General features: G+C 43.5%; 3 protein-coding genes and 1 long non-coding RNA gene across 8 annotated transcripts in view; 2 read left to right on the top strand and 2 right to left on the bottom strand.

The window, feature by feature from the left end:
• The first annotated feature begins 1,077 nt into the window (after window positions 1-1,077).
• LOC121917657 (P2X purinoceptor 4-like) lies at window positions 1,078-8,922 on the top strand. 2 transcript variants are annotated; one of them, XM_042443781.1, is made up of 10 exons: window positions 1,078-1,166; window positions 1,562-1,634; window positions 2,091-2,193; window positions 4,472-4,552; window positions 5,226-5,367; window positions 6,388-6,524; window positions 7,134-7,227; window positions 7,566-7,631; window positions 7,737-7,832; window positions 8,025-8,922. In XM_042443781.1, exons 1-10 carry the CDS (start codon window positions 1,116-1,118, stop codon window positions 8,079-8,081), a joined length of 900 nt encoding a protein of 299 aa, XP_042299715.1. In that variant the 5' UTR covers window positions 1,078-1,115; the 3' UTR covers window positions 8,082-8,922. The 2 variants fall into 2 exon arrangements, with proteins under 2 accessions (XP_042299715.1, XP_042299716.1); XM_042443782.1 differs by lacking the exon at window positions 2,091-2,193 and having other exon boundaries at window positions 4,444-4,552.
• Window positions 5,263-9,517, bottom strand: LOC121917658. Its single transcript, XR_006101077.1, has 3 exons — window positions 9,107-9,517; window positions 7,733-7,763; window positions 5,263-5,398 (listed from the first exon to the last, which is right to left on the bottom strand). It is a non-coding gene; the product is annotated as an uncharacterized LOC121917658 (long non-coding RNA).
• Window positions 9,518-10,978: 1,461 nt separating this feature from the next.
• On the bottom strand, window positions 10,979-14,201 carry LOC121917659 (SREBP regulating gene protein-like). Its single transcript, XM_042443784.1, has 5 exons — window positions 13,966-14,201; window positions 13,275-13,432; window positions 12,574-12,725; window positions 12,274-12,387; window positions 10,979-11,062 (listed from the first exon to the last, which is right to left on the bottom strand). The coding sequence occupies exons 1-5, from the start codon at window positions 14,199-14,201 to the stop codon at window positions 10,979-10,981; spliced, it is 744 nt and encodes a 247-aa protein (XP_042299718.1).
• Window positions 14,202-14,341: 140 nt separating this feature from the next.
• LOC121917656 (RING finger and transmembrane domain-containing protein 2-like) overlaps window positions 14,342-15,004 on the top strand; it is a 19,400-nt gene continuing 18,737 nt past the window's right edge. The window contains exon 1 of one of the 4 annotated variants that reach the window (XM_042443780.1): window positions 14,342-14,428. The gene's annotated coding sequence lies outside the window, so the exon portion shown is untranslated. The other 3 variants (XM_042443777.1, XM_042443779.1, XM_042443778.1) reach the window with 3 other exon arrangements.

Below are 15,004 nucleotides of genomic sequence, written 5' to 3' on the forward strand. Positions count from 1 at the left end.
TACAGACCAGGCAGGGGGCATTTTGAGGACATATTCCGAAGAAGAGGTTCAACTGAATCCCTCCTAGGCTGCATCCACACTGGAGAAATAACCTGGTTTGGCACTGCTTTAACTGCTCTGGCTCAAGGCGATGGGATTCTGGGAGTTGGAGTTTGTTGTGGGGTCCAGAGCGGAGCTCCGCTCTGGACCCCACAACAAACTCCAACTCCCAGAATCCCATCGCCTTGAGCCAGAGCAGTTAAAGCAGTGCCAAACCAGGTTATTTCTCCAGTGTGGATGCAGCCTAGGAGGGATTCAGTTGAACCTCTTCTTCGGAATATGTCCTCAAAATGCCCCCTGCCTGGTCTGTATGCGTATACAGTATGATAATAGTTGAAGGAACCTGTATTTCTTTTGTTTCCAGGATCTGTTTGCTAAACTGTCCTTTGCCCGCAGCATTTTTGACTTAAGCGCTCCTAGTTTGCTCCAGCTTCAGCTCTTTACTTGAGGGAGCAGCAGGAACAGGATGTGGGTGGATCCACAGTTGGCGATCACTTGATCCTTTCTGTTTCTGGGATTCCACATGTTAATACGCTTCCGCTTAGGGGACGGAGAGCCCTGTTGCATTACAGAGATTATTCTGTCTCTTCCATTAGATTCCTTCTCAGTCACATCCAGTAAAACAAAGGATAAGTACACAAAAGTTTGGCTGGCAGGTTCAAATTCCTCTCTGACGCACTGGAGACAAAAACGTCTTGGCTTGTTTGCTCCTCCTGTCCTTAGATTCTGTGTGAAGGCTTTCCATTCTCTCACTCACTTGAACTGGCCTTTTCTACTGCTGACAGTTTGGTGTTTCACACTGTTATAATGTTCATAAGAATATCCCAGGCGCTCAGCCTGAAAGGGAATAGATTTGTTGAGAGTGGATGGCAGGTTGTTTGGTTGCTCCCAAACTGATATTTTAATGCAATTTGCCCCCTTTGCCAAAATATGGAAGTCCTTCATGCAGGTGGTCATTTGTCTTCTTTTAGAGAGGCAGGGTTATACATGTAAGACTTAAAACTTATCCTCCCTGGAAAAAACTCATTATTTTCCCCCTACTTTTGCATATTTAGGAGGAGAATTCTGTATTCGTCATGACAAATTTGATCATCACATTGAATCAGACGCAAGGATACTGTTCAGAGGTATGTACATTCCACAAGGACCCCATCCTCAAATTTAATTGACTTTTTCTTGGATATCAGGATCTGTATTTCGAATCAATACAATCTTCCTTAATTTATTCTGGCCCTGGAACCTATCTGTCTATGGCAGAGAATTTACCTTAAGTCTGATGCAGAGTTTTGCCCTTGTAAAACAAATAATGTGGGATTCTTCCTGTTGACTCCTATGGATTGTTTCTGACTGATCCACGCACAACAGATAAAATAGTTCTGAATTAAATGTTTTTTGCCGGCTTCCATGCAGATAGTTTCAAAAGTGCTTCCTGCAGATTTCAGTGATAGCTTGAAAAACATCTCTGTTGGTGGACTGATAAGTTTTCTTCTCAGTTTGTATCTTTGCTCTTCTTCTGTTCTAGTTTCCAGATAAGACCACAACTTGCCAGTCTGATAAGGATTGCACAAAAGGATACATTGGCACTCACAGTAACGGTATGAACGGATGTGATGTTCAATGTTAGCAATTTTACTTGCTTTTTAGATAAAAACGCCATGAAGCAAGCTGTTCTTTCTCTCTGCCTCAGCCCTCCATCAGCCCAAAATATTTTGCTGCCTGCAGCAAAGCAGCAAATGGCATCCTCTTTCCTAAACCAAATGATTTTAATATCTTGGGTGTAAAATCCCAGATGATCTCCTTCTTGGTAGGAAAAATAATTTGAAGAGCTAAACAATTTACCACTGTTTTATGACACCCAGAATCCACTGCTTGAGATTACAGGCTCACCATGTTAAATCCTGCATTTCTGAAATATATGAATTATCCCTGTCTCCCTTAGAAGGAAAAAGTTCTGCCTGTGGCTTGAGCTCTACGTGTGTCTGAGTCCTGTGGTGGTGATGGTGTTGTTGCTGTTCTGACTTTTTTATGATGGCCTTTCCATATCCCTTCAGGTGTTCAAACTGGGAAGTGTGTCGATTACCCCCAAAATCACACACTCAAAACTTGTGAAGTGTTTGCCTGGTGTCCAGTGGAGAATGATGAGGAGGTACCCAAGTGAGTGCCTTGTGCAAATAGAAATAATGGGGAAGAATTCCAAAGGAGCAATTCCAGAGGATAGCATGAAGGCATCCATCAGATAACTGGAACAGCTTTCTAAACACATGAAGCCACATTTGGCTTTTCTGGTTTCAAGTTTAAATGCACACAAGAGGAGGCGAGTGCACTAGCCATGGCCTCTCTTTCATTGCTTTTCTGACATGGAGAGTGATAATCTGAAGAGGACAGCCTTCCAACATAGAAGGTGGTCTCCTCTTTGGATCACTGCTCCCCAGAACTTAGACAAGTTACTGTTTTTGACTCCTAGCATCCCTCAGCCACCATGGTCATGTTGGCTAGGGGATTCTGGGAGCTGTTGTCTAAAAGTGAGGCTTCCAAGCTGTGGATATTTCACATATGAAGGGTGATGATGGGCAGAGAGGAGAGGGCCAGCACACACATCTCCTCACATGTTGATTTAACAAAATGGGTTTGTGTGTCATCTGATGCGGGATCCTCTCTATAACATTGATAATGCCTGCTGGTTAAACATGACCTTCTGTATGATGAAGCAGCTTTCCCCAGTTTGGGGCTCTGTAGACATGTTTGACCATAATGCCATCATCTCCAGGCAGCATGACCTTGGGGAATAGAGGTTGGCATCCGACTTCCTTTGTGTCTAATCCCTTTTGCTAGCCTATAGGTAAAAGCACTGTGGTGGGAATAGCCTCTATAAATGGGTGGGGGATGTTGGTCCTCCATATATTATTGGACTGTGCCCCCCAGCATCCCTGCTCATGAACTACAGTATGTTGGATAATGCTGATGGGAGTTGCTGTTCAACAGTATCTGTTTGTTCCCCCCCCCCACCACCACCACCCTTACAGGGTACCTTTACATAAATGTGAAAGTATGCACTTACATTGTATTAAATCAAAACCATTGTGTCAAATCCATCTGGACCATTACTGCCAGGGACAGATTATCAATGGTTCCACGGGTGCACTGGCTAGGGACTCAAGTGCTCAAGGGAAATGAAGTACATAGTTGCTTTCTCAAGCCAATCCCAAATATCCTGATATTTCTAATAATATCACTGACATTTAAGGAGAGAAAATAGGTTGATTATGATTTCCGTGCTGTTGTCTTTTGTATGTATCTCCCACGTGTGCCTAAAGAGGGCCCTATCTTTGAGACAGCTCTATAGCCCCAACCTGCCTTAATATGGCCTTGATGCTGGCTCTTAAGGGTATGGGGCTTGGGCTTTTCTTCTCGTGGTTGTTCCCCGAGGACCAAACTCAAGGTACCAATGGCGGTGGAAAGGGAAAGGTCCGTTCAGATGGAAAGAACAGTTTTGGAGAGGTGATTTTTGTCAGCACAGGTTCAACAATTTCTTCCCAGAGCTTGGATGATAACTTCTAGAATCCCTTAGCTAGGAGGCACTGGGAGTTGTAGTCCAAGGCTGCACCTCCACACTATCCTGATGCCTGCTGTGGCCTCCCTTTGGTTGTTAGTTACATAACAACAAAAAGATTTAGGTTCATTGCTTTCATGCAGTTAGTTATGGCCCCAGAATTCTGGTCAGCGTGCATATAAGAACTCAGTTTAGGACTGAAGAATATATAGCCCTCCAAATGTTATTGGGATCCAGCTCCCATCAGTCCTAACCAGGACAGCCAATGAGGAGGGATGATGGGAATTGTAACTGAAAGAGATCTGAAAGTTGCCACATTCCTCAGTTTTCATACAGCTAAAACCAAGCAGGTCTAGGTTTGAGAAGAGCCTGCATGGAAATCCATGTAAGAGCTCTATATATTTACTTTAAAACGATACAAAAACTTATATCCCATCCTTCTGGCATTATCCACACCACTTGGGGCACTGGCAGCAATGAAAAGCCATCAAAATACAATCCAAATGCAAAATTGAATAAAAAGGGATTGATAATAACTGTAACATGAAAAACTCAAGAGGCAAAGACAGTTTGAACAAGATGGCCTTTGCCTTTCAGCCAATCACAGTCAAAGAAGATGCCAGCCTGGTTCAAGGAAGGAAGGAAGGAAGGAAGGAGGGCATCATACAAATGTACAAATTGTAACTGGAAATGCTAAACCTGAGAAAAGCATGTGTTCTGCCATCTATGGCAAAGAGACGCGAAGGATGAACTGTCAGGGTTTTGACCCACTACCCTGATCCAAGTGGTCACATAACACAGCTAGTTGCCAACAAGGTGTTAAACATTAAGTGTGGTCAAATGTTTCCACTCAGGTCTTCTCTCTTTTTCAACCGTCTTTAGACCAGCTTTCCTCAAGGATGCTGAGAATTTTACTCTTCTCGTGAAGAACAGCATCTGGTACCCCAAGTTCAACTTCACTAAGTATGTATATTTTTTTCCTGAACTGCCAGCTTCTTTTAGGAAGTGGGGAATCCCTGAAGTTCTACAGTTTTTGTTTGATAGGGTGATATTGGGGTGATATTTCAGGGAAATGGAGGCATTGTTTGAGATAGCAAGGGTTCTGGAGTGAGTAGGGAGAAAGGGAACCTGGATTTATGAAAGGGGGAAATTGTGAGGAGGGAAACAGAGAAGGTAAGCTGAATTTGACTAAGTTGCCAAAAGAGAAATAAAAATAAAAATGAGAAGCGCAGTCGAGGAAATGGGAATGCTTCAGATTTATAAGATGAGAATGGGCTCTGTGGCCATGTCCTCATCTTCTAGAACATGGCCACATAGCCCAAAAAACCCACAAAAAAACTATGGATGCCGGCCATGAAAGCCTTCGACTTCACACTTCAGATTAAATTGTTTATTTTATTTATATCATATTCATTCCTCTTACTGCGGATAGAGTGGGTTAGATATCAGTTTTTCAAAAAGACAAGCCAGTCCTGCCTTCAGCCTTACAATCTTGAAAGACATCACGCAAAAAGTGATGGAGAAGGGAACATTTAAAAAATGAGGTAACTCATGCACAGAGTCTGAATGTTGCAAGCAGAGTCTGGAAATACTACTTGGTGAGCTACCTGCCATTTCGTCTTTTTTCTTTGTCCAGGCGAAACATTCTCCCCAACATCAATAGCACATACCTCAAAAACTGCAAATACAATGCCAAAACGGACCCCTTTTGTCCAATCTTCCGCCTCCGCGATATGGTTGAAGCTGCTGCACAGGATTTCCAGGAGATGGCAATTGAGGTCAGTTAGGTTACATACTGAGAAAATACAGCTGAAAAGACATTCAAGGGTTGAATTTATTTTAACAAAATATGAATACTGGCCAAGATTCTGCATTGGAGAGATGTATGGTACAAGTTCTGCCAGCAGGACTATGTGACATCTCCCGTCTCCTCTCCCTGTAATGTTTGTTTCTACCCATTTTCCTTGAGTAACCAGTGTATTTGAACAAGGGTATCTGGGTAATAGGTTTATACAAACAAGTGTTGTTTGACAGACACTCAGGCGATTAACAGCAAATGTTTAACTTTCCGGGATTAAGGTTTCCTCTGAAACAACTATACTTTTACTTTCAGTTGTAATGCCCATTGCATTTGCAGAAGACTTTCTTTACTAATTGTTTTTACTTGGCTATTTTGCAAATCTGAAGTGGGCAGTCTGCAGTATGAATCTGCCACAAATATCTTTATAACAGACTCCTCTTTGGCAATGGGGGAATGCGGGGTTCATTTTACCAACCTGTAACATTGAGGCAATAGAACTATCCACTGGATAGCACCTATGTCTTTGTGCTTTGAACATTTGAAATAAGCTGTACAGATCCCAGCATTTAAAATAGTACCTCTGAGCATAAGCTTCAGTTTAGTTTTCTTCTACTTTTTTTCTCTTCAGAATGGATTTGGAGTGCCAGGATGCATTGTTTATTGAACTTCATATAAAATTCAGCACATGCTTTGTTGCAAAAGACTATAGAGAATTATGGTGTAGTGGTTTGAACGTTGGATTATGACTCTGGAGACCAGGGTTCAAATCCTGGCTCAGCCACGGAAACTCACTCGGTGACCTTGGGCAAGTCACACTCTCTCAGCCTCATGGGAAGGCAATAGCAAACCTCCTCTGAACAAATCTTGCCAAGAAAACCCCTTAGGGTCACTGTAAGTCAGAAACGACTTGAAGGCACACAACAGTGGAAAAATAGTATTGTGTCCAATAAAATTGCAGTTTGAATTTAAATTGAAGGCACTGCTTCTGTTTCTACAGGGCGGAGTGATGGGGCTGCAGATTAACTGGAACTGTGACTTAGACAAGGCTGCTGCTCATTGTGTGCCAAAATATACCTTCCGCCGCATTGATAACAAGGATTCTGCCCACACAGTCTCACCTGGATACAATTTCAGGTAGGGAGATCTGTGGAATGGAGGCACCTCTGTTTGAGAACAGCCACCTGTGTAGAGTCTGAACTCTCTTTGGTGCTATGTAGAAGTTGCATTATCTGCCTGGCTGTTCTAGATCTCCTGGGTCTTGAGATCTAGAGCCAGTGTGGCATAATCGTTTGAGGATTGGACTGGGACTCTGGGAGACCTTAGTTCAAATCTGTGCCCACCATGGAAACCCACGGAGACACTCTGCCACCTAATAAGGAGCCCTGGCGGCACAGTGGTTAAATGCCTGTACTGCAGCCACTCACTCACAAACCACAAGGTTGTGAGTTCAATACCAGCCAGGGTTTCTGGGTTGACTCAGCCTGGCATCCTTCCGCAGGTTGCTAAAATAAGTACCCAGCTGGTTGGGGGCAATTGGCTTACACTTTGTAAACCGCTTAGTACATCAGTAAGCGGTATAGAAATGTACTTGCTATTGCTGATAAGAAGGCAATGGCAATCCACCTCTGAAGAAATCTAGCAGCAAATATGGTTTACTGGTTTGAGTATTAATGTAGTTTTGCTGTGATAGCAGGATATCTTTGTAACTGGCTGATTGCATGCCCCTTCCTGTTCCCTTTTCAGATTTGCAAAGTACTACAAAACACCTGATGGTGTAGACTCCCGGACACTCATCAAGGCTTATGGCATCCGCTTTGACATCATGGTATTTGGAAAGGTAGCTACTCTGACAAATAAAATAAGTGTGTCAACAGCTCCTGAGAACGTTCTGCATGGGTCATGAATTACACCTCTCTACTTCTTTGCCTTGGGAGGGTCCATATCTTAGTGGTAGAGCATAGGCTTGGGATGTCTACGGTCCCGGGTCAATCCCTAGCTTCTGTATTAAGACTACCAAGATCTGGGACCCACTGGCAGTTAGAATAGAATAGATATCCCCAGCATTACAGATGGGCAGACTCCGTCAAGGAAGTCTTGGCTGCCTCTACAAAAGCATTTCTTAGGCTGTCTCTGGAACATGTGTGAATAACTTGAGTATATCTGTGTCTGTCTTAGGCAGGAAAATTTGATATCATTCCCACAATGATTAACATCGGATCTGGTTTAGCCCTCTTTGGTGTGGTAAGCACTTTTCTTCTCCCTCCGTGTGGCATTCCTTTTAATCGGGGGCTTTAAAAAAGGAGCCATTTAATAACAATTCTTGTCACTACCTTTACACTTACCTAGGCAACTGTCCTGTGTGATGTCATTGTCCTGTATTTTATGAAGAAAAGATACTATTACAGAGAGAAAAAATACAAATATGTCGAAGATTATGAATTGGTAAGTTTGCAGATGAGCTCATATCCTAGTGTTTGTCGTGTTAGTCTAAAAGTCAAAAAATTTATTTGACTGGGGGGGTATTTTCTGCATTGATGGATTTGGACAGTGTTGGCCAGAATTAAGGTAAAATGTGGACTTCTTTGAGATCCAATTTGCGTCTCTTGCACTGACTTTCCTTCCCATTTTTTAAAGGAAGCCAATGCATCCTATGGATCCCAGTCAGAAAGTCATGTGTTCCATGGTGACTGATCACTCCAAAAGGCTGCAACAAACACCGTCCTACGCATTTCACAGGGAGCTAATGAATGGGATGCATCTCTCAGGAACTGACTGACTGGCCTTGACTTTCTAATATGGGTGTGGGGGAAAAGAAAACATTTAAATTATCACTGTATTACCATCACGCAGGGCTCAGACTAACTTCTGTTTTGGATGCCTGACTTAAGCCAGCAGCTCTTCCTGATCTAAAGGGAATGTGAAGATTGGGATACTCTGTAAATACTTCAACACTTTCTGTGAAAGTTTCTTCTGGGAGGTAGGGATTCAGTCTGAGGTAATTCTGAGCTGAGCCTCTAAACTGTGGCTGTGTGAAGACAAATTGTCTCTCATATTTCCCCCAGGTGGGGAAGATACACCTTGGATGCTAAAATGGTCCTACTTCTGATTTGAAACACTAGACCCATTTCCTTTTGTAGCCTTGTTGGTTGTTGTCATAGTTGGGTTGGTTCTGCTGCCATCTCTGCCCGACTAGATGCCAGTGGGGTGTAAGCGAGCTTGTTCATAGTAAGTGCCAACGTGTAAAGACATGAATGCCAGGTGCCTTCCCCCCCCCCCCCCCCCAAGAATGCAGAAAATGGGGATTATGCCAAAACTCTTTTATCAGAATTTTACCAGAACTATAGTTTAGGAAAGTCCTCAGGACACTTAAACTAGTTTGATGCATAGTCATATTTTGAGATTAACAATTTACTACTAGTCCTATCCCATATGTACACAGGAGCCATAAGTGTTTCTTACTGTGAATTGGAGATTTGGAGATAGGTGATTGAGAATGTATTTTGCACATATTATAAAGGCATTGGAAACTTTACTGTGCTTGTGTGTCTCCTTTTTCTACTGCATGGTTAGCTGGAATACAAAGTTATAGCCTTATAGTTCTTTAACTTGGCTTTCACAAGTAAATAAGGGTGTTGAAAAACCTGTCATCATATCAGCCTTTTGTGTCTTCAGCTCTGGAAGATAGGTTAGTTAATATGCTGTATTAGAAAGGTTACCTCCAGAGTGGAGACTAGGTAGCACTGGTAGATCTCATGTACTGAAGTATAAGCGTGTCTGTTGGGGTTTGCTGAGCTCCACTCTTCTTTCTTAGTCAGGGCCAGGACTGTTGCATGGCCTATTTTGTATAGGCTTAATCCTATTAATACCAACAACAGCAGACACAATGAATCAAGAGGGATTTACAATAATGATTCACTATTCAACTGATAAGTCACTGGAACTACCAACAGGATTGAAAGGACAGTCTTTGCCAAGGTAATGAAACGGTTTTTTCCCTCATGTTCAGGGAATTTTGGGAAGAAATAGTGTGCAAGAAGTGTTGAAGGCCTAGTTATCCCTCCCTAAAGTGAGAGTGCAGACCTAAAGGCACCAGAATCCCATCTGATCTTGGGAGCAAAGCAGGGACAGTCCTGATAAGTGCTTAGATGGGAGACCATCATCGGATACCAGGTGTTGTAGGCTATATTTCAGAGTAAGGAACTGGCAAAACCACCTCTTACCTTGAAAAACCTATGAAATTCATGGAGTCGCCATTAAGTCAACAGGCAGCTTGAAGATACACACACACAAAGTCATAGTCCTCTTTGGCTTCGTAATCCAATATGCTCCCTAGGTCAGAAAGTAGGAACTTAACAGGCAGCTGCCAGGAGTTAGAAATAGTATATTTTATTTTTGTCATTTTCATTTGTTACCACTGATAATAGCATGGGTAGGAGTCATGGCTACCTCTAGGAAACCCTGTGGGACCTTGTACAGCTTCCTTTTCAAGCACAACAGCTCCAGATTGTGTTGCTGAAGAATTATAAAGTGAGGATGAACTAGCTGGTCATCTCTGACTGGGTAATGCCTAAGATCTGTGTCTATTACTGACTGGATGTGTTTAGAGGGGACTTACTTCCCCATTTCCTTACCTTCCTCATCCCTATGAACTGGGAGGAAAATGACAAAAAAACCCAGCTGAGATTTGGACACAACAGCTAATCATATCCTGGTTTACCATTATGTAGTTAATAAAGTCTTCTTTGATTAGGATCAAGCGTAGAGCATTCTGCACATTTGGGAAATTTCATCAGTTACCTTAGAACCACTGAGAGCAGCATAGCATCTTGGGCTACTACCTTGTCCCACTGAGCAGCACAACACTGAACGAAAAGCCACAAGCATTTTCTTTCAATGTACTGAAGGCCATACACAGACCACAACAGCCAAAACCATAATTACATCCAATTAATTAATTTCCAAATTAAAATTTGCAGAAATTCTTCCTTTCCTCCACAACGATGTTAGAAAATAGGGTTTGGGATGAAGTGCTGTTTGCCAATTCCTTGCTGACATGTCCAAGAATGGCACACATGTAGGACAAGTTGACTTAAGTCTAGGACAATTCATCCCAAATAAATGTTTTTTGTTTCACACCTGACACCCTGCTTCAGGAAATCAAATACACCTTAAGCCAATACTGTATGATCTCAATAAATAATATTTACATAAAAGCTATTGTCCTACACAAAGGATAGCATGCTCTTCCCACCTAATGGGTTTGCAGTCTTTCTTCCGCGCTGCATTTGTCCATTGGTCCAAAACAGGCCAAGAGATATAACTTCTACAAATGTCTTTCAACATGGAACTTGACTGACCAGACCTGTTATGTCTGACTATGGTCCTTTGGATCCAATGATTGGGACACAGCGTCCTGATTCCATTTTTCAACAGAACGGAGATGTCAACTGTTCAGGGAAAGGTCTTCCATGAGGTGAAATCAAATCCTGGAGTATGAAGCAAGTCAAAGCAAAGGTAGCTGTGATGTCGCTCTTCCTTTTGTTGCAATTCCATTTCTCTCACATTGGTACCAGCTTATTCAACAACTTTCACACAGACAAAAGATCAGGGGGGTACTCCCCATAACAGTATTTGGCAATTGGGTTCCGATAGGTGTTTTCATGCTGGACGCTCTGATCAGAAAAGAAAGAGAAGATGTCTTAGGGAAAACCAAGGACATACAGAAAAACTGTTCACCAGGGACACTACAGGGAGGGAGCACAGCTGAGTAGTGGAGCACAAACTTTCCATGAAGAAGGCCTTGACATCTCCAGATTTTGTTTGCACAGAAAAAATAGTGATTTGGGCTTAGGAAAACAGATTTCAACAACATTTTTACCCACTCACCCAATTCTTAAGTGCAAAATATCGTTGAAATGTGTGCAAAAACTCTTGCAGTTTCTATTCAACAGGGAAAACCTTGGAAATTGTTACTGCATGCAAAAGTGTAAGCGAAGGTTCAATTTCCTAGCAGGACCAGAGTTATCCTTTGGGCTGCACACTTCTCCAAATTTTGGAAGCAGTTCATGACTCAAATAATGTGGGCATTAGAGAGAGCGGCAGACAAAGCACCAATTTCCGTGTTTGTGAAGGAAAAGAATTGTTGCCAAGTGATATGACAGATAAGAATCTACTTTGTCCATCTTTAGTCAAGGCCAACCCTCACAAATCTCGAAGAGGGGATTAAATGCCTCCTTGCCCACTCTGTACATTACCGTTATCACGCTTTCCTACCCTGCAGGGATAGGACAGATGTAGACAAAATGCCTGGACACTGCCAGGTGGAGCAATTCTTCATCACATCCTTCAAAAGCTTCTCAAGCAGAAAACCTATCTTTATGTACAAGTCCTCCTTACTAGGTAAGTATGGCTGACTGCTTCTCTGACACAAGGAATCCTCCTTTGCCCCACACATATCCAACCCCACAAAAATCTCCTCAGCACTTATAAAAGGTGGGGGGGGGGACACAACTTCCCAGAGGCTCCAGACCTCCCCCAAACCACTGCAGGTTGCCTACTGTTGAAGTTGTAGCCATACCACCAAATTTGACGTGGCTTAAAAGCCACAACTGTCTTTGAAAACAAGTTGCCCATTTGGCAGCAGCCACAAAAAGAGGCAAGGAAGCTAGATGCTGTAGGAAGGCTATGTGTTGTTACTGCAAGGTAACCCAGTGGGTTTCCATGGCACAGCAGAGATGGGAATCCTGGTCTCCTGAGTCCTAGTCCAACGCTCAAACCACTACACTAGAGTCGTTCTCTGACTGTGTGTTCCTCCTAACTAACAGGGACGTTCTGGCCAGACTATTTGTGTGCTTTCCACAACCAAAGGCTTCTCCCTGCTTACCTGTGATGAGGTCCTGCATTTTGCCAGACACAACTCAAAGTGATCTTCAACTGAAATGAATAGGTTCTGGAAGGCCACAGCTGCTCGATTCAAAAAATTTTCCAGGACCTGTTGCTGAAAAAAACCCCAGACATTTTGGAAGGTAAGAAAGGCAACCTGGAAGGGAAAGGAGTGCCCACACATATCCTGCATTGACTTTATGCAGTTTTTAAAATGTATCTTATATTTATTACAATCATATAAACTTCCATGTTTGTTATGGACACCACTTGTGCACCCTTAAGATCGAGTCCTCCTTACCTTGTTGGGCTGAAGGCAGCAGGAAACGCATGCCTCATACACGCTGCAACATCCATTTGACAGGCAGCTGTCGCAGCTGTACAGCTTTGTATTGGGCGCCTCCACGTTGCAACAACCATTCACCAAGACGTCCTTTCTTTCACAGATGTAACCTACATCCCCAGAAATGTAACAGCAGAAAAAGGGAGGACTGAGGAACCCTGGATATTTTCAGGGAATTAGGAATGGAGCAGAGAAAGAGGCAGGGCCTTGCCAGGAGAGTGTCTCTAGCAAGACGCCTACAGAGAATCACAAAGAATGGGTAAAATGCATCTGAGGAAGTAGACCGAAGTCTATGAAAGCTCCTGCTGGCAATTTCTCTCAGTGAATCTCAAAGGTGGTTCAAGATGTCTTGGTGTACTGATTCTACAGACTAACATGGCTATACTGTATCTTTTAATTCTATGGGTAGAAGTGTTGATTTAAAATAACCTCTAGCAGCTTTCCCTTCTATCAGAACCAGAGCCTTTCTATAGACACTCTGAAATACTTGGATTACAACAGTGTTCTCTGCTAGCAATACACTTGCTGGGAACATCCACTTTTCCTCTAGGTACTATGGGGATAAGGGCTAAACTCAGACACTGGGGGAGTCCAGTGGGGCTCTGGGGCAGAGGATGGCCCATGCTTTAACCAATACACCACTGAATGAGGACCCTTACCCAGTTCATCTGTGATCAGCAGCTTCCCTTGGACAGAATTTCGACACTGGTTCCCCTGCTGACTGCTGTTCCCTGGGCTGAACTGGACTTTCCATGCAATCGGGTGGTCTTCGTCTTGTGAGGGGGGGGATGTTTCGGTCCCAGAGCACTCTCTCCTCCTGAAGCAAAACAAAGCAGTACAGGAAAAGTGTTGGCAAAAACTGGACCTTCCTAGAATCATAAAGGGCCACCCAGTCCAACTCCCTTCTGCCATGCAGGAACTCTCAATCAAAGCATCCCCATTGACAGATGGCCATCCAGCCTCTGCTTAAAGACCTCCAAGGAAGGAGACTCCACTACACTCCAAGAAACGAGTGTCTTCCGCTGTCAAACAGCCCTTACTCTCAGGAAGTCCCTCCTAATGTTTAAGTGGAATCTCTTTTCCTGGAGCTTGCATCCATTGTTCTGGGTCCTGTTCTCTGGAGCAGCAGAAAACAAGCTTGCTCCCTCCTCAATATGACATCCCTTCAAATATTTAAACAGGGCGATCATATCACCCCTTATGCTTTTCTTCTTCAATCTAAACATCCCCAGCTCCCTGAGTCCTTCCTCATAGGGCTTCATGGTTTCCAGGCCCTTCACCATTTTAATCGCCCTCCTTTAGACATGCTCCAGTTTCTCCACATCCCTTTTGAATTGTGTTGCCCAGAACCGGACGCAGTATCCCAGGTGGGGCCTGGCCAGAGCAGAATCGAGTGGCGCTATGACTTCGCTGGATCTAGACTCGCTGCTTCTCTTGATGCCGCCTAGGCTGGCCTCGGGCGCCCGGAGCCTGACCTGCTTGAAGGTGCTGCTGAGGAAATAGATGAGCGAGAGGCCGAAGACGAGGCCCAGCACCCAGCGCTTCCTCAGCAGCCTCCGCCAGACCAGCGCCAGCAGCTGCACCATCGGGAAGCCTTCAGCCGGAGCCCGGAGCCGGGGAAGGCCTCCAGGCCGGGCCCGACGAGAGGGAGCCGGACATCAGGCCCGGCGGCGGCAGCGGCTCCCCCTTCGCCCGCCCCTCCAGGGCCCCCAGGGGCTGACTTCCGCTCCGAGCCGGAAGTGACGTCTGGGGCCGGGTGCGGACTGGCGCCTACGAACCGGAAGTGAGGGGAGAGGAGAGCTTTGTCGTCCAGGTGGGAGCCCCGGGTGCTTTCTGGGCCTCGCTTTCGCCTTGTGAGGGGCAAAGCTAGCCGTCAAGAAGGCCCTCTCTCCTTGTTAGAGAGATGTATATATATATAGCAATTATATGTATATAGCTTATAGATATATATCTTATATCAGCGTTTATATATATGTGTGTGTATCTTATAGTTTAGCATATGTATCTCTCTCTCTCTCTCTCTCTCTCTATATATATATATATATATACACACACACACACCTTATAGCTTAGCATATATATGTACGTATCACACACATATATAATGGCATAGCATATATGTGTATATATTTTATAGCTTAGCGTATACATTTTATGTATTATAGGTTAGCATGTTTATGTCTATGTATACCTTATAGCTTAGCATATATATATATATATATATCTTACATTTTATAGCTTAGCATATAACTATCTTATACATAATATCTTAGCATACATATGTGTGTATGTGTATATATATATATATACATATACATTATCGCTTAGCATATGTGTGCATATATATCTTATATCTTAGTGTGTATGTGTATATATATATATATATATA

Source organism: Sceloporus undulatus, unplaced genomic scaffold, assembly GCF_019175285.1.
Source record: "Sceloporus undulatus isolate JIND9_A2432 ecotype Alabama unplaced genomic scaffold, SceUnd_v1.1 scaffold_31, whole genome shotgun sequence".
In the NCBI taxonomy this organism is placed as follows: domain Eukaryota; kingdom Metazoa; phylum Chordata; class Lepidosauria; order Squamata; family Phrynosomatidae; genus Sceloporus; species Sceloporus undulatus.

Bases quoted from the DNA above. Each gene is read 5' to 3' on its own strand.
- LOC121917657 (XM_042443781.1), top strand. From the start codon at position 1,116: ATGACAAATTTGATCATCACATTGAATCAGACGCAAGGATACTGTTCA. The intron at 4,553-5,225 runs GTATGTATATTT...TTCTTTGTCCAG, and splicing joins CCCAAGTTCAACTTCACTAA to GCGAAACATTCTCCCCAACA. The intron at 5,368-6,387 runs GTCAGTTAGGTT...CTGTTTCTACAG, and splicing joins TCCAGGAGATGGCAATTGAG to GGCGGAGTGATGGGGCTGCA.
- LOC121917659 (XM_042443784.1), bottom strand. From the start codon at position 14,201: ATGGTGCAGCTGCTGGCGCTGGTCTGGCGGAGGCTGCTGAGGAAGCGC. The intron at 13,433-13,965 runs GTTCTGGGCAAC...GTTTTGCTTCAG, and splicing joins CACCTGGGATACTGCGTCCG to GAGGAGAGAGTGCTCTGGGA. The intron at 11,063-12,273 runs GTAAGCAGGGAG...TTTTCTGATCAG, and splicing joins AATGCAGGACCTCATCACAG to AGCGTCCAGCATGAAAACAC.